General features: G+C 54.9%; 1 protein-coding gene across 1 annotated transcript; it reads right to left on the bottom strand.

Annotated features, from left to right (window-relative positions):
- Positions 1-13,405: 13,405 nt before the first annotated feature.
- ELFN2 (extracellular leucine rich repeat and fibronectin type III domain containing 2) lies at positions 13,406-15,868 on the bottom strand (the record flags this gene model as incomplete). The annotated part of the gene is made up of 1 exon (XM_080939844.1): positions 13,406-15,868. One exon carries the CDS (start codon positions 15,866-15,868, stop codon positions 13,406-13,408), a length of 2,463 nt encoding a protein of 820 aa, XP_080795970.1.
- Positions 15,869-24,278: the final 8,410 nt, after the last annotated feature.

Below are 24,278 nucleotides of genomic sequence, written 5' to 3'. Positions count from 1 at the left end.
GCCCCATTCATTCCTTTTGGAATGGGAATGTGCTTTTTGTGTCACTGTATAGTAAATACGTGTGACTTGTATTTTACAAATCGAATTAGTTAAAGGATTGCTTGCTTTGGGTCCCAGACAAAGACATGGACTTTGCTCTTTTCAATAATGTCAGAACTGTTAAAGGCCTGGAACATTTTTTTTTCAATGCATCTTGTATTCGGCAACAGCCTTATAGAGACAGGAAACGGAAGGTTATAGCTTAAATGTGACCTACTTGGGTGTCAGGTCGGCAGGAGGTGAATTTGTGATGGCTACTCTTGTTAACTTGATGAGACATAGAATTACAATGTGTGTGTGGGGGGGACCTTTTGGACATGCCTGTGAGGGGGTTTCTAGATGAGGTTAACTGACATAGGAAGAGCAGGTCCTAAATGTGGGCAGGACCTTTTCCTGGGTTGGCTCCCAGACCACATAGAAACAGTGGAGCTGAACAGCAAACTTTCCTGGCTCTCCACTTCCTTCCTGACTGTGGATACAATGTGACCTACCCTCTCCTCTCATGCTGGCACACCTTTCCTATCAGAGTGGGCTGTGTCCTCAAACTGTACCAGAACATATTCTTCCTTTCTTAAGTTGCTTCTGGTCAGCTACTAAGTCACATCTATGGAGAAAGTAACTAATACAGATTCTCTCTCCTCTCTGTCTCTCTGTCTCTCTTTCCCTCTCTCTCTTTCTCCCTACCTTCTTTTCTCTTGAGATGTGGTCTCACACTACAGCCCATGCTGACCACAAACTCTTGGCAGTCCCTCTGCCTCAGCTTCTAGAGTATTGGGATCACAGGCTGGAGATGCCATGTCTGGCCAGAAATGTACTCTCAAGAAAAAGTTAGAGGGTAACAGTGCTAACTTCATGATGTCAGTTACCATGACAGTGATTTGTCCCTTTTCCAGCTCTGCCCCTGTCTCCTTTATTCAATGCAGCTGCTAAGGGTCCAAGCATCATGCTTTATCTTCTACTCGCGGGTGAAAAGTAGGGATAAATTAAAAGAAAAATTAGTGTGTGCCAGCCATTAAGGAAGGTTTCTAGAAGCTTCTCAGTGATCAGAGAACTTGGGCACAAGGCCCCACAAAACTCAAAAGTTTTTCCTATGGTGAAAATTAGATGTTAAATGGACACATGTGACAACCTTTTTCCAATACAGGGGCATGTTAGCATGGATTTCTTGGCCGTTTTTTACCTTTGCCTAAGAATTCTTTCCCCTCTCTTCCCTGTTCCTTTACAACAGGGGTCTCCTCTACCTCCCTCAGCAATTTGTGAAGACAGTCCTTGGCTCTAAGCATCTATGTCAGATAAATAGGAGCTCAGCTTAGGATCTATGTGTCCTTTGTGTGGGCTGAGTCAGGGGCTACCCTGCCCTGGTGTGTGTCGGACCCTGCTAGACACTGAGAGCTCAGATTTGCGTTCTCTAGCTGACTCAAGGTCAAGGCCAGAGAGCCTTTGCGTTCCAGCCAAGAACCCTTAGGAAAAAGAAACCTTCTGGATCATATGGTCATCCTCCATGGTCCGCATGCTCCACTGTCCTGTCACCCATCTCCTTTTGTGTCACGCGTGGCTGCTTGTTTCCCCATTCAGCAGCCCTACATGCAACTTCAAAGATTAGTGAGATCACCTTGAGTCTCCTCTAAGCTGGGCCAAATACCTCCCATTTTCCTGAATTCTTTGTGTACCAGGGTTTCCCAGTCCTTTAAAATGGCTTTGTCCTCCAGGGAGTCGACTCCCCTCCTGGGAAGTCATTCCAAGTGGAGTCTGGACACCTCAGAAGAGCACGGACTTCCCCCCATCTGAATCCCGTGTTTCTATTGATGTGATCTATGACTGAATCAGACCTAGAAACAGCTCTGTCACTCAGCGATCCCCCACCCCCACCCCCACCCGAAACCCCAAGTTCAGTCTTCCACTGTCTTCTGGATTGGAGATGATATGTTGATGGCGTAGTGACCAAGCTTGGCTGTAAGTCACACAAGCACCACAAGAGATACTGTTAGGCCATCCTTGGTTTCGTTTTATTCTTCTCCCTTAGCCAGCAAGTCAGGAGCCCGGAGAGCAGTACAGCAAAGGCTACGAGTTCCTGCATCTCAGGAACGTACAAGAGCATCTCGAGCAAGCCCTGGTCCATTTCCCCTCACTACCCACTCCATACTTTGATGAGACCTGGATCGTGCAGCTATTCCTAAACCAATCACCATCATGTTGGGCTTGGCCCAATTCAGATGTCCACAAATGTTCTGTGTGTTGCTGGCATAGATAAGGAGAAACAGGTTTAGGGAACCCCCACTGGGAGAAGAGAGGATACCCAGAGGCTATGAAGGCAAACAGATGAAGAGTATAACCCAGTAGTGCCCATTGACTTGCAGAGACTGATGTAGTGTTCAGGACAGCCCAGAAGACAGTGGGGGGCCACCACAGCCACCTAGGGAAATGGAGTATGGATTGTATCCTGGGACCAGGGGTTCCCAGACGGGTCAGTTGAACCTAAGGTTGCTCTTCTAAGGGAATGTCCTGGAAGATGCTGCAGTGTAAGATTTAGGGAACAAAAACAGAGACAGGGGTGACCCTTAACCACTGCTGGAGCTTCTGATAGGACAGCTAGACGGCCACCCAAAGCCTGAGGGTCACTCTGGTCTGGCGACCTGAGCTCTGTCAGTCTATGGGTGGTAATTAAGGTCCAGAAAGCTGAAGAGTGGCAGCTGAACACCCTGTGCTTTTCTCTAACTACTGCAGGCATCTGAATACCAGCTGTGCTGAGCTGCACAGAGCCACACGGAGCTGCACAGAGCCACACGGAGCTGCACAGATGCAGTGAAAGCAAACGGTGATACTACCAGGCCTGAGACACACAGGAAGAGGAAGAGAGAGAGAGAGAGGAGTTCACTGGGTTCAGAGCTCAGAGAGGACAGGCTGGTAGCACATTTGTTCTTCTAGGACATCTCCCTGGCCAGGCAGCAGAGCCCCCGCTGCATCTCCCTGTATTGCTCTTTCGTATTTAGTTTTTGTGGAGTCCGTTTCTCTCTGACAAACCTGCATAACTCTTGTGTGGACAATGCCCTCAGCCAGTTTCCTGTAGCTGCTTGGTAGGCCGTGCCCAGGATGGGCACCTCAGCTCTCAGGTCTTCAGTCCCGCACTACAGCTTGGCCAGAGGACGTAGCTGGCTCCATTTCACAGATGTGCAAACAGAGGCTCTGGAGCTCAGGTAGGCAATTCCAATCCCCCCATAATGCTTCACTTTTCAGGTCATGGTGGGGGGTCTGCCTTGGCTCACAGCCTAATGGATGGGGCCGTCTGTTTATGGGGGTGGGTGCAAGAGGGATGAAAAGGTCTAGTATGGAGGAAGTCAGGGAGCCCAGCCCTCTTCCTGGCCTAGTAGCCAGCATGATAAGCCCGAGGTCCCTGGGGAAGAAAAGGGTGCTATGCCCTAGAGATGCTGCTGTGAGCCTAAAGACAAACAGCACAGGACCCTGCTTCAGGGGCCCCATTGGAAACCAAACCCTCCAAGCAATCAGCATCAGCCAAAGTGGAGGAACTTCTATCGTCCCGCTGTAGCCCTAGACACATCCTTGGACCAGAGAGGCTGGGAGACCAAGGTAACCGTGGGCGTGGCCGACAGCGGGTAGGGTTGGACATAGGGAAAAGAGACTAGACTTAAAGAGGTCTGGGCCCAAAGGTGCCCTGAATCCCACTGTACCCCAGATGGCCTCCAGCAGAAGACCTGTCCCTCCATTCCAGGAGACGAGACTGTGTTTCCCTGGTGGCATTTTCCACAGTATGGGCTGCAAGAGGCCCCGCTGCTTGCTGGAGGTCCAGGATCCAGGCACCAGTCTTAAGTGTGTGGAAGGGTGTGGTAAAGAGCTCAGAGGTGGCCACAGAAATGCTGTCCCCGGGGGTAAAGGTCTCAGCCTATTTCCTTTAGGCTTCTCCATTTCATAAGTCAGCTAGGATGGGTACCCGGGAAGCACACAGAACAAGGTATAATCTTGTCTCAGAAAGCCACAGAACCCCCGATCTGTGTAAGCTTCTAAAGAAGCAGGGGTCACACCCTTTATTCAATTAGAAAGGCAGAGGGAAAGTACCCCATAGGCCAAGGGACTTCCTAACTATCTCCCATGGTCTCACCTCTCCTCTACCCTCAGACCCACAAGTTGGTCCCATCTGGCTCCTGGGTGTTAGTGCTGCTGTCCCCTCTCCTGGAAACACACTTTTCTATCCTTCTCTCCAGGTAATGGCCTTCAAAGCCACCTGCTCCTGACCAGACACCACAATGCAAAAGGGGGCTCCCAGCCTATGGCCAGATCCTCTCCCAATGGGGTTCATCCACATCATCTTACCGAAGCCCCCTCACCCCAGGTCTAGCCCCGAGGTGGCTGCATACCGTGGTAGTAAACATTGAGAAGTCAGAAATCAAGCTAACAACCTGTTATAGCCACCCCCCACCCTTTTTTGGTAAATATGCCTTAGTGGGGCCTGACAGGCATCAAGTTTAAGTTGGCAGACTCCTTGACACAGTGGCTGGGGAAAGGTAAATCCTGAGCCCATAGCATTCCTCTTTTCTGCCCCTGCCCCCAGCACATCCTACAACTTAGGGGACAAGTATTTGCACACACATACCCAGACCCCCTAATCCCTTTTAGCATCTCTTTGTGAAGCTGCTCTGAGCCACTTGCACTCACAAGAGGACACCTACACAGGTGGGCACAGGCCATCCTCGGGAGCATAGACCCTGGATGTAGGCCTGAGGTCAACTGAGAGACCATCTGGGGGTCCCTGGTCTTTCAGGAAGGGTCAAGTGTGGAGACTCTGGGAACATGCATGTTGGTGCTTGGGTGGTGAGCTGGGGTGGGATTGGACCCATGCAATCCCTTCTTGTGTACACAGCCTGGGTGAAGGCCGTGCTTGACCCAAGAGACCTGATATGGCTTCCTTTTCCCATCTCGGGATCATGGTACTGTGCCTGGGACACACTGAAAACAGAGTGAAGGAACCACCTAGCTCTCTCTGGTTCTTTCTAGAACCCAAAGTGGCCTTCCCCAAACCTACTTTTTCTTTTTTTTGGTATCATTTTTCTTTGGATTAAGAATTTATCCTAAGAATTTGTCTTAGAAAAAAACAAGAAGTTAAAGCAGCTTGAGTCAAGGTGCAGAATCCAAAACCTGGGGCTATCACAGGCTAGCATTCTCCCACTTGCTGCCAGCCTCCAGACTGGCGTGTTCTGTAAGGCCATCCCCACTAAAGGGATGTCAGAAAGAAATTATATAGAAGAACAAGAAAAGCCTTGGGGGGGGGGGGTCAGATGAGATGGGCTAGCTCAAGGAAGCAACCGCTGACCTTGTGTTGTCTTTCTCTCAAGGCACAGTAGAAGTAAAAGATAGGAGGTATCGGCTGTATCCCCCAAGGGCCCCTGGGACCAGAGAGGTCCCAAAAGCTAGACAGAATCTGCTACACTCCTCATGGGGCCCAGGGTTGGCACTTCAAGTCTGTAGATCAGACCTGCATTGTCTGGTTCTACCCTAGGTCTCTAAGCCATTCAGTTTCTGGATTCTGGCCATCCAAGCAGTGCCAAGCACGGACCGCCTTTTTGAGCTAGGGCCTCAGGTTAGACCAGTCTTTGGTTGCCACTCCCACAAGCTCTGGGGCCACCATTGCTCCAGTACATCTTAAAGGTGGCACCAGAGAGTACCAGAGAGTACAGCCCACAGAATCAACTAAGCAGGGCTCCTAGGGACTCACAGAGCCTGCATGGGCCTGTGCTAGGCTCTCTGTATACATGGCATGGTATGGCTTGGGGATTTTGGGTGGGAGATACAGGTGTCTTTTGCCTGCCCATGGGACCTTTTCCCTCCTACTAGAGTGCCTCGTCCAGCCTTGATTTGAGGATTTGTGCCTAGTCTTATTTTGTTTGGTTTATGCCTTGTTCAGTTGATATCCCTGGGAGGCCTGCTCTCTTCTGCAGAGAAATGAGAATAGTAGATCTCAGGGGAGGGGATGTGTGAGGAGGAGGAGGAGGTGACTGAGGGGAGACTTAGGTCTGGATGGATGTATTTTAAGAGAAAAAAACAAAAGCACTGTGTGGCCGCACTCCAGCACAGGAGTCCTTGGCGTCACTGCCAGCTTCCCCATGGCAGCCTTGATCCTGGCACCAGCAGTCAGGGGATGGGGGCGGGGGAAACCTCAGGACAGACAAAGGGGACAACAGTATCTACTGCAGCCCAACCACGCCGTCCACCTCCCTGTCTCCTCTGAGTCTTCTCATGCCAAAATCAGCTAGAGAAATTTGCTGTCTGCAGCAGAACAGAGGAGTTCCCGCCCTGTCTGTGTGCAGCTAAGTCAGAGGGTGAGCTGGAAACCCTCCTTGCAAATGTAAGTGAGAGGAGGGGGAGGGGCGGGTACCTTCCCAGCAAAAGGATCCAAGGGGAGGGGAACCGCTGGAGGAGGTCAGGACACTGAGGGCAAAGGGGTCGGTGCCGCTGCTGACAAGCCTTAGCATCCTGTGTCTCTGTGTTTGCTGTCACTGTGAAACTCCTCATATGAGCCTGGCAGGGGCCCTGGGATCAAAGGCCACCAGACTCTGTTCTGTTCTCTAGGAGTCTCTAGGGCGGGTGGCTTCAGCTGAGCAGAATGTAGACTGGCCAGCGCGGTGCTGAGGAGACCTCCACTGGTCCTCCCATGCAGGCTGTGGCTTGGGCCTCAGAAAGAAGGACAAGGAGGCCCGAGCCCAGGCCTCTCTGGGTGGTTGGACCATAGAAACAATCCTAAGATACTGAAAGGGATTGTATTAGCAGGGCAGGTAAAAAGGAGGATTCTCTTATGAAAGCAAGGCCCAAGGACACAAGTGGGAGTGGGCCACAGGCCAGGGAGGAGAGGGAAACCCATCCGTAAGAGCAGGAGTGGGAGTTCAGACTTTTCCTCACTGACCCAGGCTCATCTTCCTGTAGTTAAAGGGCTTGTGAGGGACTAGGTACTATCAACAAGGGTAGGCCTCTGGAGCTGCAGACAAGGAAGGGAAGATAGGGGGTAGAAGGCCAGGGTGATCTGGACCTCACAGTGAGGAAGAATGTGAAGAAAATGTGAACTGGCAGGTCACCCATGAAGCCCTTATCGGGGAGCAAAATGTTAGGCCCTTTCCTGAAGGGGAGTCTTTGGACCCCTGTTCATGGATGGGTTTGGGAGAATCCCAAGGAGGGGAAGGCAGAAGGCGCCCAGCATGGTAGCATGCAGCTGGAGGAAAGGCCCAGGAGGAGTCCCTAGGACCATGGAGTCTGGGAGAACCCCAGTCACCTAAGGGTCAGGAAGCAGAGATGGTCACACCAAGGTCTTCCATAGCCACCTAAAGATGGCTTCCTGAGGCTGTGTGAGGTTGCTTAGAGGGACCAGCAGGAATCAGGCCCTGAGGCAGGAGGGCAAGTTGGAATGGATTATGGTGATACTCAAAAAAACAAGGGAGTCCTCACCCACTGGGCGATGTCTCTCAGCAGCTGGGAGAGGAATTTTGACAATGAAATTACTGTGAAGATGGCCCTCATGGAGGCGATGTTCCTCTCACATATGCTTCAAGAAGAGAGACTGGAACAGGCACGCACGTGGTGCACAGACATATATGCAGGCAAACACCCATACACAAAACAGCAATAAACCACACTTAAAGCCTAGAGTTCTGTGACCTTGGGGATGAGCCCTTTGCTTGAAGCTCATACAAGGGACATTGTGAAATGTGTCTCAGCTTTCCGGTGACCTAGGGTAGTAAGTAAGGGTTCTTTCTCTTGACCCTCGTGACCTATGGCTTCACCGTATTCGCCCCATTATCTTGTACAGTGTACCTAAGAAACCAGAGGACCTCGTTTACTAAGGGAAGAAAGGTCCTTAGAAACCCTTTGAACAATGTAACTCCAGAACTCACCAAAACGGTAACTGCCCCTGTCATTGAGACTAAGTGGGACACTCTTGCCAGACCAGGATATATGTATTGTCCTTTTCTGGACACGATCTCATGTATCCCAGGCTGGCCTTGAACTTCCTATAAGAGCCAGTGCCTCCACCTCCAGAGTGCTGGGATCACAGGCATGCGCTATTGGACCTGGGACTGGGGATTGAACCCAGGATTCCATACGTGCTAGGCAAGCACTCTACCAACTGAGCCACACCCCCAGCCCTTAAAAACTCTTAATACACTCCAACTCTGCTTTGGACTGACACCACCCCCAAGGTTTCTTTTGAGGGGGTTGTTTTGTTTCTGCAGAGAAGTCAAGAATCCAGGCTCCATCCAAGTGGAGAATCTCTCAGGAACGTCTGACCCCAGGCTGCTCACAGTGGTGCCATGTTCACCCTCACAGGAACTAGCTCAGTCCCGGCAGCCTGGTTCAAAGGTCTTCAAAGATCCAAGACATGTTGGGTGGGGCGTGTGGTGGTGACTCTGGCCCCAAACCTCTAGCCAAGTTTGACAAAGCCCGAGGCGCCATTGAGCACGTAACCAACATTCTGTCTGGTCTTTGGAACCCATAGAAAGCCTTGGCTCTTCAAGGCAGGGGTGCCCATGGCTATTAGCAAAGGTTGGCATACGTAAAGGACACAGGGGAGGGGTGCTCAGGATCCAGGGATGGGTGGCCAGACCAGGCCCAAAGGCAGCCTAGGGGGTCCCACCCTGGCAGGAACAGGGAAAGTGGCCTGGGACAAGTCAGGCTCCATGACCCCTGTCAAGGGCAATTTTCCTCCTGAGAGTCTGTCCATGTACCTCTCCAGGGATGTGCATCTTGGGAGGAAGAAGGACCACAGATAGACACCAGGTCAACACATCAGGTCACACGGCTGAGTGGCCTCCAGGGTCTGGTGACAGGGTGTTGGGGACACACCCTGACATTCCCTGCTCCGTAATCTAGGACAACGCTGCTACAGCTTGGTTAGCTAGAAAAAGAAGACATGAGAAAGGGACAGCAGGAACTGGAGATGCTAGAATGCATTTAACACAGACCTCGGCCCGGTTGTTTTAAATAAGAAATTTATTGCAAATATAGAAATTGATTCTCTCCATACAGGAATCTCCAAGGTGAGGAAAACGATTTCGTGCCATTAGGTTTAAAACAGGAAAATTGGAGGGAGAGGCAGATGGAGGGGAAAGAGAAATAAATGAAGTTACCCCCTAAAAGAAGAAAAGGAGAGGGCCCAATGGCCCCCCTACCAGGATGGGGCAAGTTCCGTACACAGCGAGGGGTCACAGGTTCAGAGTCCAGGGCCCCGAGCCCAGCTCCGCAGGGCTCAAACCAGGTGCCAGGCCACCATGCCCCTGGGGGCTGGCAGCTCTGAGGAGGGTGCAGGGAAGGAGATGTAGGAAGCAGAGAGGGGAGGTGGCCATCATCACCTGGACTGCCACCCCAGCCCTGTGCTGGGAAGAGACGGGAGGAAACAGGGGCCACCCCTGTGGACACCTCTACACCGCTGGCATCTGGGGGGAGGCCACTGAGGCTAGTGATGGGGGGAGAGGCTGTTTCTTAGAGGTGGATGTGGGTCACGTGATAAGAGCATGGGGCCTGGAAGGGGGTACCCTTGTCCTGAAGCAGAGGGGATCCTAAAGAGTGAGCTTCATCATGAGGGACAGAGATTGAGAGGGTGGCCCTACTAGTAGCTAAACACCCCAGGTCCCCTGTACCCTTTCCCATCCATCCACACCCTAGAGAAGGGGCCCCCAGCCATGCCAGGACCTGCTGGGGCAGAGTGATAAGGTGGCTGGGGACGAGGCTCAGGGACAGCTAACAGGTCCCACACCCCCCCAAACCCCAGCTCATTTTCAAAGCAATCAGTGGTGGTTCTTGCTATGCAGGGTTCTGTTGCCTGTTTTCTTGGAGAGAGACAAGAGAACACCTGACCCCCTACACCCATCACAGCTAAGAAGCCTCCATCTGCTTCCCTGCAGTTTTAGCCCTTCCTGAACCAGAAGGATGGAAGGGTTCTGTCCAGAGTTGTCCCTTTTCCTGCACTTCTGCCCAACTTCGACTCCTTACATTTTCCTGGATTGTGAGCAAATTCGACTTCTAATCAGGAACACAGAGAGGGGAGGGTGGGCCAGGCCCAGACGTCAGCACCATCAATAGCTGCCTCTCCTCCCTGCACTGTCCCTGACTGCCTCCCTCCGACAGGCCCTTCCGCCCTGCTCAGGTTTGCTTCCGGCTCTGTACTCAAGAGGGATTGCCTCAGAATGGATGGGCCATCGGTGTCAGGGGACCTTTTCACAAACTCAAGAACCTGGCTCCTTGAAGGCTCCTAAGACTGTTTTCCTTCAGACCTAAGCTTATCTCGGGGCGGCCACACGTGCTCCCACAAAGGAGGCCTCACAGGCTGCTCTCTACTAGGTCAGTTGTGACCTCCTACCCACATGTCCCCCAGATGGCTCCATTAAGACCCTGGGTTCCTCCTCTCTCTGTGCCCCTAATCATGGCCTGCCCCAGGTCTCAGTCAACCCAGAACTCAAAGCCAGGGGCTTCCCTTGTCTCCAGGGTATAAGAATCTATGTGTCATTTTGTGACAATGGCACTTCTGCTTGGGGACAAGACAATTTAGACAGTACATAGGGCATGCCAGAGAGACACTCTAAGGGCCTACCCTAGATGACTGGTCAACTGGGGGCAGACCTGCCCAATGGAAGTGCCTATGGCTATGTCTTGGATCCCTGTTCTGTCTCAAAGGTCCCTGTGGCCTGGTCCCTGCTGTTGAAATAGACCCTCTCTTTAAAGTCCCCCTGAAGTGGCATCTGAGGTTTTATAAGTCACTTTCATTCAAGAATGATGACCTAATAAATAGGGACAGAGCCCACCCCACTGTGTGGAGTCTCCCTGGGCATGGCAAGGCCCACTCCCCTCCTGCAGGGTCCCAAGCCACTTCATGAAGCTCCAAGCTCTTAGCCTCCAGTATCCAGTGTGACAGCCTTCCCCATCCCACGTGGCTGGCCAGGCACCTCGTTGGAGGGCTCCGGCTTCATTCCCAGATGGAAACAGGCCAGTGGGGTCCTTCCACAGCCCCTCCTACAAGAACATGGCCTTGAGGACACTTCTGAAACTGCTTTCCTGGTGGAGAGGAGGGGAGAGGACAAACGGAGAGATGGCCTGGGACAGAGATGGGAAGCAGGGAGGAGTGGCTATAAAGATGGAAGGAGGCAGGCAGCACTTGTGGGCCCAGTGCCCAGAAGGATGGGAGGAGAGTCTGGGGCAGGGCTAGGTTGGCGGCACCTGTTTTGGGTCTTCTGCAGAGCTGGCCCTCCCTGGGTTTCAAGAGCTGCTCGGATCACACGGAGGGAGTGGGGGTGGGGAGGAGAGTCTGGACAAACTGGCACATACACGACAGATGTTTGCTCAGAAAAATACAGTAAAATTGTCATGCAAAGATAACAGGGGTCTGCTTGCTCACGCCCCTGGCCTCTCGGCCTGCCTGCTGTTCTCAGGGTGGTGGGTGCAGGGAAGGGTGAGGGGCAGGTCTGTGGCTAGGGGAGCTCGGCTCTTCACATCAGGGCTGGCCAGTCCCCTCCTCTCCTCAGAACAGTCTCTCTCTTTTTTTTCTTTTTCTATTTTTTTTTTTTTTTTTTTTTTTTTTTTTTTTTTTTTTTGCAAATGTCACCCCTGAGTGAGCCCTGGGCCCAGCCCAACCCGAAGTCGATGTGATAGAGGTGTTCAGTCAAGTCTCCCTACCCCGTCCTTCCCTATACCTAGCTTCCTGGTCAGTCTCCACAGGTCTTACCCTCCTCACTCACTCCAGCCCCACCCTCCGATCTCATGAAGCCTACAAGAGCAACAGGAATGAGGGGGTCTCTGGAAGTTGGGGGTCGAGCTGAGAAGGCTCCTTCCTCCCTATCTCAATAGGAAGCTAAAGGGCACAGGGGCACAGGGCAGAACTACCCGATACAGCTGTCCCAATGCCCCACAGGCCCACTGCCTTAGCCTAGTCTCGGGACTCCAGAACAGCCTCCAGAGCTTGTCCCCAAAAAGCTCCTGGCTCTTGAGAAGCTGTCACCTAGCCAGGCCTCCTTTACCCCTTGTCTGCCGCCACCCACACTAAGAGGACTCCAGAGCCCAACGGTTGGTCAGTTGCTCACTCTGGGCACCAACTGCCAGGTTCTGGGTTGCCATGGCAACGGACTAGCTAGGGAAGGGGAGGGGCCAGTAACCTGGCCTGCTCCCTGACCAGGGCAGTAGGAGGCACCTCGCTGTTTGTGCTTTGATTGGTGTTGGGAGTGGGTCAGAAGAAGGACTGTGGCCATTTCCATGGAAACATGGGAGCCCCTCTAGCCAGGGGATAAGACAGGGTGGGATGGGGCAGAGGCCCTCCTGAGCAGGCCAAGATGCTGCATACAGCAGGAGCCAGGCAAGTGGGGTGGAGGGAGGGATCCCCACATTCCACATCATCTCCACACTGGCCCGAGGCCTTGTCATTCACTGTTGCTTCTCTGTGGTAGGTAGGAGTCCCGGAGACCCCAGAGAAACTAGGGGCTGTGGCATGGGGGCCTACACCTGAGATACCAGTGGGGAGCAGGTCTACCCACCACCCCACACCCAGGCAGCTCCCCAGGGCTACTTGGAAGACACTTGAAGGGGGCTGGTGGCACCCTTTGCCTCTGCTTCTATCTGGTCAGCAGGACATTGCTTACTCTTGGCCACCTAGGGCTAGGGACCATAACCTTTCACCTCGTAGGTGCCCATGAACTTTCTAAAGAAGAAAAGCACCCGCCTGCTTCAGTCCCTAGACCCCTGAGACCACAACTTTGGAAGGAGTAGCAGATGAAAGGGACAGAGCCCAGAGGAGCAGCTGGAGGCAGGGCCAGCACTGGGCCAGGAAGCTGGGAGACAGAGCTGTAACCTGTTAGGTGAGAGACCCCTGGGGCTTCTTTTCCTCTCTCTGGGCCATCCGTAGTGGGAGGAGAGGATGCCCAATGTCCACATGTTAGCAAATCTCCAGGGGAAATGTTCCCCAGCTTGCAGGATAGCCTCCCTGAAAGAGAGGCCTATGGTTTGCTTCCACCCAAATCTCTTCTGCCACCAAACCTGGGAGTCTCAGGCCCCACAACCCTTCTCTGGCCTCGTTCCCCAGCTCAGCAAGTCCTTTGGGCAGCACAGTAGAGACAACTGGTTTCAGTAGCAGGTTGTAAACTTTAAGGAAAATGTTTGTTTTCCTGTCCGTTATTATTGGGTGTTGGTTACTTCACAGTCAGGTGGTGGTCAAGTGTGTGTGTGGGTGCGTGTGTGCGGGTGTGCGTGTGCGTCCACTCCTAGGCCCGGGGCCTCTTGGCCCCAGGCTCCTTGGCCTGTCCCCCGCCTCCCGGCCACCCTGTTGGGGGGGCCCTTCCCCCGAGTACCCCTGCCCTCCCCATCACCTCACCGGTGGGGGAGGAGAGGGTCACAGCTTCTGCTGGGCTGAGACCCCCTTCCAGTAATCAAGGATGTCATGCAGGTCCTCGTCCTTGGCGAACTGGACCTTCTTACGCAGGGCATGGCCGGCAGCCATGTACACCTCTTCACGATGGTGCTTCTTGTAGGGCCGGAAGCGCTCCCAGATCTTATGTGTGCTCTCAGACGAGTACTCGGGGCTGGAAGAATACCCTGAATAGTAATGTCTGGGGGAGAGCTGCGAGTAGGCGGAGTCTCGCTTAGAGCGGGTCAGCGGCTTGAGGAAGGACACGCGCTGGCTCAGGCTGTCGGCGCCCTCCTCGTAGTAGAGCGCTGGGAAGCTATGCCGGTGCTCACTGCAGTGATAGGCTGGCTTCACCTCCAGATGGTGAATGCCACCCCCGCCCCCACTGCTTCCACTGCTGCCCGTGGGCACCAGTGGAAGCCGGTCCAGCGGGCTGTTGAGGGGGCTGCCTTTCTCAATGTACTTGGAGTCGCTCTTGGCCAGTCCCGTGGGGGTCGGGTGGTCTGGCACATCCAGACTGAAGACCTTGGCGCTCTTGATGGAACCACTGGACGACACACTGCAGGTCTTGCGGCTCACTGCAGCGTCAGCGCTCAGCTGGCGCTGGAGCGGGTGGTGGGAGCTCTCCTTGTAGGGGGGCGAGAGGAAGCTGGGCCGCTCTAGTGCCCCAGGAGTGGCAGCCGAGGGGGCAGCAGTAGCCGCAGGGAGGGACTGGCACTCGAAGGCCAGATCAGAGTCCCCACCGCCACTGCCACCCCCAAGGAAAGAGGCAGAATCCAGCTTGAGGGCATCAATGCAATTGTTAATGATCTGGTTGACCTTGTCCACTTCCTTGGCAATGGTAGAGATCTCAGCAGCTGAGCCCTGACCGTTCTCGATTTCTGGGAGCTCATCCTCAGGCCGGGCCAGGCTGTCCCCTGCAGCACCTGTGCGCACCTCAATATAGTTGCCTTTGGTAGCCACCTTGGGCGTGTCTAGCCCGGCCTCCATACCCTTGGAGGTGGGCAGTTTCTCCCCAATCATCGAGGGAATAGAGGACATTCTGGCCACAGGCAGCACTGGTGGCTCGACCAGCTTCTGTGCAGCGTGCACTATAGAACCAGCATCCACGTCGGCCCCATAGCGCATCTCTAAGATAGTCTTCTTGACGTTGACAGACTTCTGTTTCTCTTCTTGCATGCGTCGCTTGCGCAGGCAGTAGTAGACGGCCCCCAGCACAATGACCATGCCAAACAGGCAGCCCAGGATGGTCATGATGTAGTGTGTGGTGGTGGAGGTGCTGGGGGCCAGATCCCCGGGCACGAGGTCCCGAGTGGTGAAAGTCAGACAGGTGTGGTTGAAGCGGCGGCTGTTGCGCAGTGAGGTGACACAGAAGGTGTACTCGGTATGCGCCCGCAGCTTGTCCAGAGTCACGATCTCTTTCTTGTTCTTGAGTGTCATGACATCGGAGAAGTAACTGTTGTTGTACTGGACCAGCACATACATCTTGCTGTAAGGGTGCGGGATGATGACAACCAGGGTGGCCGAGGTGAAGGTGACTTGGTGCAGCTTGATGGCCGGTCCGGCGGACGCATCCGTGGTAGACGAGGCTGGCGGCTCCACTGAGAGAATCTCGTCAGGATTGAAGCCTGAGTTCTCATCAGGCTCCCTCTGGGCATCCGTGGAGTAGGGTGTGGGGTGACTCACGGGCCGGGCGGGCATTGAGCCGTTGCGGCACTTGGCCTGCAGAACAGTAATGGCGTTGAGGCTGTGGTAAGGTCGGGGCACGAGCAGTGGGTAACCAGCAAACTCCCTCGGTGACTCACACTGCAGGCGGTCATAGTTCTTGGTGACATTGTTGAAGACCACCAGCCAGGCCAGGAAGCCGAAGAGGTCACACTCGCAGTTAAAGGGGTTGCCGGCCAGCTCACAGACCATTAGGCTGGCCAGGCTGGCAAAGGTCGCGCCATCAAGACGGCTGAGGCGGTTGGAGGACAAGTCGATGCTGATGAGGCTGGGGCACTCGGAGAAGGCGGTGGGCGTCACCACCTCAATGAGGTTGTGCTGGACGAAGAGGAACTGCAGGCGGCTCATGCCTCGCAGCATGCCCTCGGTCAGGTTGCTGAGCCGGTTGTAGCCCAGCTGCAGGACCTGCAGGCTTGTCTGGCCCAGGAAGGCACCATCCTCAATATAGGAAATCTCATTCTTGGTGAGGTTGAGGTCCGTGAGGTTCCCGAAGCGATTGAGTGAGGAGTAAAGCACAGCCTTGAGCTTGTTCTCGTTGAGCCGCAGGTCATGCACGGTGCTGTTGATGTGCTGGGGGATGGTCTCATAGGGTGGCTGGTTCTGGCTACAGATGGCCAGCCACACATAGCCCTTGTCCCCCTCGATGAGCCAGCAGTCGGCGTGCACGGGCCCTGGCTGGTACACGCACAGCAGCGCCGCCGCACACAGCCCCAGGCGCAGCATGGCCCAGGCCTTGGCCCCTTCGAGACCCAGCTGGGGTGGAGGGGCGGAGCACGAAGGGACCTAGCAACCAGAGGCTGGGGCTGGTAGCAGAGTCCTCCCCGGAGCTACCACCATCTTGGGGGTGACCCCCAGCCCAGGGGCCTTGGGCAGGACAGACACAGCTGAGGCCTGCTACTCTGAAGGGCTGTGAGCAGGCAGTAGGCGTCGTTGTGACTTCCGGTTCCTGCTAGAAAGGGATGCAGGGTTCCAGGCTTTGACAGCTTCCTCTTCTTTTCCCTCCTTGGGTTCCAGGCTCAGACCTTCAGGCAGTTCCCACAGGAACCAGGAGAGCAACACGGAGGGATGCTGAGCAAGACGGAGACAGGAAGAAGTCCATCTGTTCCTGCAAGGTAACATCAAAAGAGGATGGCAGATTAGTGTGAGGGCCTGGACCCACCCCTTCAGGGTCCAGCATAGGCCCCCATCCATTTTTTGTACCCTTATAGAACCAGGGGCTTTGTGCCAGCAAAGACCCCAGTGCCCTTGCTTCCCTAAAGCAAAAGAAGGCTGGGATGGCAAGGCGGGAAGGAGAGACTTTGGAAAGTTACCATCTGGGTAGGGGCAGTCTGAGCACCAAGTCAGAGGAGGAAGACTGGAGAGGAATTGGTGGGCACAAGTGCCCGGGCACCCTCCAGTGCACAGCCGGCATGCAGTGTCCACATGCAACTGCTGGCCTGCACAAAGCCTATGCAACCAAATCTGCATGGGCTGCACATAAGACACACACACACACACACACACACACCTCCCTACCATCTGTGTACATGACAGACATGTCCACACATCCAAGTGGGCACCCCCAAATCCGGATAAGAATTAAGAAGCCCAGTGAAATGCCTCGTTCTCCATGCCCAAAGATAAATAATTCATTTGTTGTGTAACTGCTCTTGTTCCAAAAATAATTCCCTTGTCTCAGCTTCCATGGGGGAGGGGAGCAGAACGAGCTGGCAGTGGGCCTCCCTCGTGTGGGGGGTGTAAGGGCCAGGGTCTCTGCAGAGGTGGGTGCTGGCTCTGTGGGAAGAACTAAGCCAAGGGAGGAGGGGCAAGAGTAAGGGACTCCAGCCCACTCCCTAGCAGAGGACTGCCAAGGAGGGCACGTGAATCCCAAAAGGGGTTCACGACTTGGAAGCACCTCCCATCCCCTTCCAGAATCAGAGGATCAGAGAAGAACGAGGCTTTGCACCAAGTAACACAGCGAAGCTGGGCCAGGATCAAGATTTCTAAGACACTGACAGACGCAATGGAGCCAGGAGCCAAGGGGCCCTGTCCGCATCCCTGATGGAGTGGGTAAATTGCACTGACTCTTAGCTAGTGCACTCCGACACAGTGTCGGGGGTGACGGGAAGTGTCAAGGTACAATTTGGCTGCTCATCCTGAGACACAGAAAACTGGGCAGCAGCAGGGGGTCCCTGCCCACAGCCCATTGGATCCATCCTTTACTTTCCCACAAGGAAACCAAGTCCCAAAGCCCTGGGGAGACTTGACTGGGTACCCCGCAAATTGCACACAGCCAGACCTGGCTCCAGCTCACACCCTGCACCAGACTCTAGAAACTGCAAAGGCCCCAGACAATTGCGTTCCAGCAAGGACAAAAGATGGTCAGAGAAATGCACATTTGTTCTGGAAAGCAGGAACAGTGTCCACAAGAGCCACCTCCACCTCCTGCTCCTCCCCCAGGGAGACTCTAGGAAAGAAATCGCTTTGGAAAAAAAAAAAATGTCTAGACTTTGTGTTAAAGTGAAGCCAATTTAAAGCTGTGAGCAGCAGAGGAGAAGAGGGAGGGAGGCATGAGAATGCATCCGGAGGAGGCTCTGGAGGTAGTGTATGCTGAAGAGCCCGGTGATAAGGCCTAACCTGGGTCAAAGGCTGGCTCTGTTGCAGGATTGAAACCTTGGAAGCCAGCCTGATACACCTTTCTTTCCCACTGAGGGGCCAAATGTGAGAGTCACGAGGCTGCCCAGGCAGCTGACAGTCCTCCACCCTCACCCATACCACAGAACGCTCTCATAGACAAAGACACATGGCCTCAGTTTCCCACAAGCAGCCAGGTTGTCTTGGAAGGGGCTTAAGTCCTCTCAGTCGCTGACGAGAAGTAGGAACCAGCCTGTCCGAGACAGTCCTCGGTCTGGGGACCACGTTGATATGCAGGTGCACACACAAGTGTGCAGACACAAGGGTGCTGATGGTGTGCAGGCTGGCACATACTCGGGAGTATATGTGGGCACACAGGACACGTGCAGCAATGGTCAACCACAGGGACACATGCTGGTGTGTGTAACGGTGGCAGGCATTCTTGTCTATGGCCTTGGAAATGCAACGAACTACTCCACCCTCTATGCCACTTAAGCACATGTATGTTGCTCATACATGTGTGTGTGCGCACTCGTGCATGCTTACAAAGCTTCAGCCATACAGAGTCCCTCCCCCTGTTCAGATCCAAGCTAAAACAATATGACTTTAGTCAGGACCACGCTGCTCATAGCTGAGGAAAGACCAGGTGAGGCACGGGGTAGGAAGGGGCCAGGTGACAGGGAGGGAGGGGACCCTGGCTTGGAGAGGTGCTGCTGGTTCAGCCTCACTCTGCCCTTCCCTTCCAACCAGGCAAGGGTAGGCAGAATGCCCCATAATTCTCCCAAGCCCTCAAGGTGACCCTGAAGTAGCCCTCTCCTGCTCCTCTGCTACCCAGGATGGTTTGGGCTGGGGCCCAGTGCCTACTCTCCCTGTGACGCATGCCCAGTGGGGAAGACGCTCCCAGCACAGTGTCCCTTATGCGTCAGTTGCCCTGTCCTTATCCTGGGCTGCCTGCCCACCACCCGTTGAGGCCTGGTGCAGCCAGGGAGAGGACAAGGCTGCAAAGGCGCTGACGGCAGCACTTGGCCCCCCGCCCAGCTGCTCACCAGAAAAAGGTGCAGGTGTGCAGGGGGTGAGTGTAAGGGTCTCAGTCAAATGTACAAGGTCAGCCTCCCCTGCTCCCATGAGGGTGCTCCTGAAACACAAAAATATCTGGGAAGGAGGAGAAAGGAAGCTATAGTGACAGCGAGGCACGGAGACAAATGGGGCGCACATCCAACAGGACTGACCACAGGGATGGAGCACGGAGATAGATGGGGAGCACATCCAACAGGACTGACCACAGGGATGGAGCACGGAGATAGATGGGGAGCACATCCAACAGGACTGATCACAGGGATGGAGCACGGAGATAGATGGGGAGCACATCCAACAGGACTGATCACAGGGAGGGAGCACGGAGATAGATGGGGAGCACATCCAACAGGACTGACCACAGGGAGGGAGCACAGAGATAGATGGGGAGCACATCCAACAGGACTGACCACAGGGATGGAGCACGGAGATAGATGGGGAGCATATCCAACAGGACTGACCACAGGAAGGGAGGTGACAGGCTTGAGTATGATAGTGTGACATGCTGCCTACCTCCCAAGGCCCAAGGAGAAAGAGTCTGGGCCCAGCTAAGGCCCCAAACACATCTAAGAGCATGTCAGAAGGAGGAGGGAAGCGTGAAAGTGGCTGCCCAGAGCCCGATCATGACAGTGCTGAGCCCCAAGGACAGTTTAGAAGCCATGCAGGAACACAGACACACTAGCACAGGCAGGGAACACATTTCAGATCTGTGCCACGGGCTGTGTGATGTCCCTTCTCATGAATCCTTGGACCAGAGGAGGAAGAAGAGCCAGCAACACCAGGGGGCACTGGGGTGGAGGTGGGGTGGAGGTCAGAGCTGGAGAGAGACTGCCTGAGCCACCTGGTGGTGGTCTTCTGTCTCAGGCTTAGCGTCAGTGGCCAGGTTGACCCAGCTAGGGTTGTGCCCTGGCCATGGTTTTCCCTTCATGGATCTGAATCCTGGCATCCGCAAAGTGAGAGGCAAGCCCCAGCTCAGTTGGATTTCAATCTTCTCACAGGAGCTGGAGCCAGGACAAGAGAGGGAATGTGGTCCCAGTCCTGCGCAGAACTGGAGCAGGTCAGACTCCGGACCCAGGGTGTCAAGCCCCAGGCCTCAGTGGGATCCTCAGCAAGCGTCCACTCCCCGCAGAGCAGCTCTGGCCTGAGCCCTGGTTCCCACACACAGAGGCTCAGTGGATGGACCCCACAGGCACAGCCAGGGCCACAGTGGCTTCCCACAGACCGGCAGCCCAGGTGCGTTTGGTGTCGCTTCTATCATGACACCACAGTCTGTGGTGCTTTGAATGAGAATGGCCCACTCTGAGCCTCAGTTTCCCCTCTTATGTGGTAAGATAACTGGCACCCAGGAACTCCAGGGACCCCTGGGACACGGCAGAGCATACCTGTCCTATAGAGTGAGTTTTCTCATCTGTGCTGGCCCCAGGCTTCCCATTCCCGTGGGGGACACTGCTCGGCTCAAGTGACAGGGAAAGGATGTGGACACGTGGATGGTGCCCTGGTCACCCCTCAGAGATGAAGGCGTCGGCAGGGAAACACTGTTGGTGGCAGCTCAGCCCTGGCATAGACTCCTCGAAGGGCCAGGCTGGCCAAGCTCCCCCAGTGCCATAACTCACACCCATGCTGTTACCCCAAATTAAACAGGATGGACGCCTCGGGCCCAGCCCGAGCTCACAGACCTTACAGCAGTGTCCACACCCCTTTCTAGAAGCTAGCACCGAGCCACCCACCTTGTGGAGCCAAGGCTCGGGCCTCAGGGCAGGACACTAGGGCTTACTGCTACCTTCCCTTTCTAGAGGTTTCTAAGGCAAACCATCCTGGGTCTCTGCTCCTCCTCTATGAAGCTGGGGAATTGAGCCACTGCCACTGAACTTCCTGGCAAGTCGACAAGTTAGTGGATCTCAAGCATGACACGCCCTGAGAGAGACAGAGAAGAGTGCAGGCACCGGAAGTGAGGCCAAACACAGAGCTGTATGACACAGGCAGGTTCATCACCCTCTCTGGGCTCCAGTCTCCTTGCTCAGAGGTGCATTTTCAGCGGGTCAGGCGTATCTGACATATCCCTGAACATCAACCCTGTGTGGCTGATGCTTCAGTTAATAAACAAGAAGACTGGATTGCTGGACTCGAGGCAGTAGGGCATACACTGACCCTCTTGTGAGTTTCCTCCCTCAGTGTACCCCCACCTGACAGAACGGGCTTGCTCCAGCCCCTGGGAGGCTAGCTTCTCTGTCAAATTCTTAGCTGAGACCAGTTATGGGCCTCAACCCCAGGACCTTTGCACATGATTATGCCTAGCTCATATTTCCTCAGCACACCCATTGCCTGACCTCAGCCAAGTCTCTGCTAAACTGTTCTTCCCCCATCTCACCCCTACTTTGTCACCAAGCCTGAGAGAACCCCCTTGTTGCTCAAGCAACCTGTGGTCCCCTCACTGTGTTCGACTGTGACACCAGGTTCTCAGCTACCACCTACTCCCCTACACTACCACCCAGCACAGCACACACAGTGCATCTCTATCTTGTTTGCTGGTGTGACCCCCGTGCTTGCTGCTGCAGGCCCACCAGTGCTGGGCCACTGTGTGCAAGAGAGAAGGGGGATAACAGTGGGAAGAGAGGCAGAAACCCACGACTCCTCAAGACCAGGGTATCAGAGGTCAGAACTCACCACCAGTGGGGGCTCACGATGTGTCAGGGAAAGCTCTGGCCTCCTTAGCCCCTTACCCTACTCATTTCAAAGAGACAGAGGCTCAGAGAGGTATAGCAATATGCCCAAGGTCACACAGTCAAGAACCTGGACCAAGCTGAGTCTTGCCAGGGTCTCTGCAGGGCGGCCTGCAGAGGTGCACTTCCCACGCATCTACTACAAGACTCTCAGAAGGTGCCTACTGCTTACTGCATCCTCTTCCCCCACCTCCGAACCATGACGTCAGCTCCATCCTACCCTAACGTCAGCCTCCCCAGGTCCTTCCTACAACTGTGCTGCCTGGAACGCAGCGTCAAGGCTGCTGTCTGAGCCGTCATTTCCACCAGGCCTGGCTTCCTACCTCTGTCAGAGCATGCGTCAGTGTTGTTCTCACCTTGTCCTAGATGTCACCCAGGCCCCGGGGGCCCCCCCATACACACACCACCCGACACCCTCAGAACGTCCAGGACAGCTGGGGGCCGCTCCGTCTCTGTCTCACCCGAGGTGCTGGGTTTCATCCACCCCATTCAGTCATGTCTCATTAGTCTCAGCCCACGAGCCAGCTGCTCGGCGTCCCCAGGGAGCTGGCCTCTGCCCTCTGCCTCGGCACCCACTCTGCGCTGCCCCTTGCCACACATGTCACAGGGAGGAGACAGCAGGCCAGAGGAACATTGCCATCCCTCCAGGCACACTCAGGCACCACACCTCCAGGCCCCTGTAGGGGCTCCTCTCCTACCTGCTCTGCTGTCTCTGAGCTTTAGTGGGCCTCCAGAGCCGAAAAGGACTCCCCCTCCTCCCTTCTGCAAAACGTACGGAGCCTGGAACTCTTGGCTGGAGACAGAGCCAAGAAGGGCTTGCCTTAGGCGGAGCCCTGGCAGAGGAAAAACATTTGCCCTGGGGCAATGAGGTCTGGGAGGGTGGGTTCCTTGTGCAAGGCCTGAAATCCAGGGCTTGTTGGCTGTGGGCCTCAGTTCCACCAGGTCAGAGAACAGCAGTATGCATGGGTCTCGGGCTCCGCCCACTGTGTCTTCCTCCCAGCTCACAGGTCCCTCTACCTCCCAGCTCACAGGTCCCTCTACCTCCCTGTCCTCAAGACACCCCCCCCCCCCCCCGCGCGCACTAACCACAGTCAGACCTCCCAGCAGCTGTAGGCAGGAAGTCAAGGAGTGCTCCCAAGGCCTTGGTCTTGGCCAGTGCCCAGGGTCTGCCATGGAGGCCCAGCCCTGGTTTGTGAGCAGTTCTGTGATTGATTCCTAGCCTGGCCCAGCTCCTGCCCACCTCAGCCCTCAGGTAGCTCTGTAGGAAAGTCCGGTCTAACAGTACCCCAGTCACTTCCTGACTCTTGTGGGAACCCCCCCAACCCCCCACTCAGGTAGCAGTCTTCCTTCTCCCCCACCCTCACAGGATCTCTCCTCCCCTGGAACCCACCTCCCCTCCTAGCCTCTCCTCTCCACACCTGACCCTGCCCTTTCTTTCCCTGGCCTCTCCTCCCCCACTTGGCTCAGCGGCAGCCCCTGGGCACTACTCACCGGTCTCCACTGGACCCGCTCTTGTACAGTGCCTGCGCGCGCACGCTGCCTCTGCCTGCATGGTCTCCATTCATTCATTCAATAAACATTTATGGAACACCTACTATGTACCAGGCACCGGCTAGGCCCACCCTCTCGGTTCTACCTGCAGTCTGCTCCTCCTCCAGGGTCCCAAGGGCGGGCATTTTCCTGCCTTCCAATATCCTTAGGGTCATTCCAAGGCAGGATGGTATGTCAGGGGACCTCTGGGGAGAAGCGGAGGCTCCAGGTTGGAGCATGCAGCCCACTGGGGCAGCCTGACCTGTCACGGAAATACAGGGGCAGAAAAGGCATCCACTGGGCCTGGAAGCTTTCCGGGGAGATCAGTCATCCCAGGAAGCTGGCCTGGTGAGCCTGTGCTGTTCTGAACACCACTATGCAGAGGAGGGGACTAGGTCTCCAGCCGCTACGCAGTAGCTGTCTCCTTGGCCCCAGGCTCTGACTCATGCAATGCCAAGGGACCTGCTTCATCTGGACAGTAATTAAATTTTGTTTTTAGCTAGCTGGCAATGTGGAAAGCTTGGGAGCTTCCATCTTTAAAGCATCCCTGTTTTTGGAACCTGCTAGCACCCGTAGACAACCGGGTAAGTCATGGTTCTGCCTGCTATAGGACAAAGCAGGAGGCACGGTCCTCCCTGACTGTCGCCCTGATCCCTGGGCACTGTTGATTATGAGGCAAACAAGACAGGGACTCTTGGAGTCGGGGCAGAAACAGCAGCTTTCATGGGGGTCCCACCAGCAGGCTGCTCCTAGCTCACACATTGGACCTTTTCCTCCATCCCCACAGAACACCACTCTGCCCCACAGTGGTCCTGGGTCTCAACAACATGGGGTATCACTTGGGGTGTCTCCAATAGTGATCTAGGGTTCTAGAATGTGTCTGTGGCTCTTGGGTCCTCCCAGTCTACTGAGTCTGGGTCCAGGCTAGGAGTCATCCTTTCTCCAGGACTGTAAACTGTCCCGTGTGCTCCTTGGGGAGTTCTTCACAGAGCATCCCACCCCTGCTGCCCGGCTCTGAGTGCCTCTGATTCTCACTTGCCCTCCATGGTGCTACCTGGGTTTCTGGGTCACACCGGGGATTCCAGCTGAATTCTCAGAACAAGCCCCTTAACCTGACAACTGGCCTGTGCTGGGTTCCTGATCAAAGCTGCATCGGGCCTACTCTGCCTCGTGAGCCAAGTTTGGATCAAATGGCT

This window comes from Micromys minutus (assembly GCF_963924665.1).
Source record: "Micromys minutus genome assembly, chromosome: 27".
NCBI classification, from domain to species: domain Eukaryota; kingdom Metazoa; phylum Chordata; class Mammalia; order Rodentia; family Muridae; genus Micromys; species Micromys minutus.
Note: the sequence above shows the minus strand (reverse complement) of the source record. Positions and strands in the feature narration are given on the sequence as shown.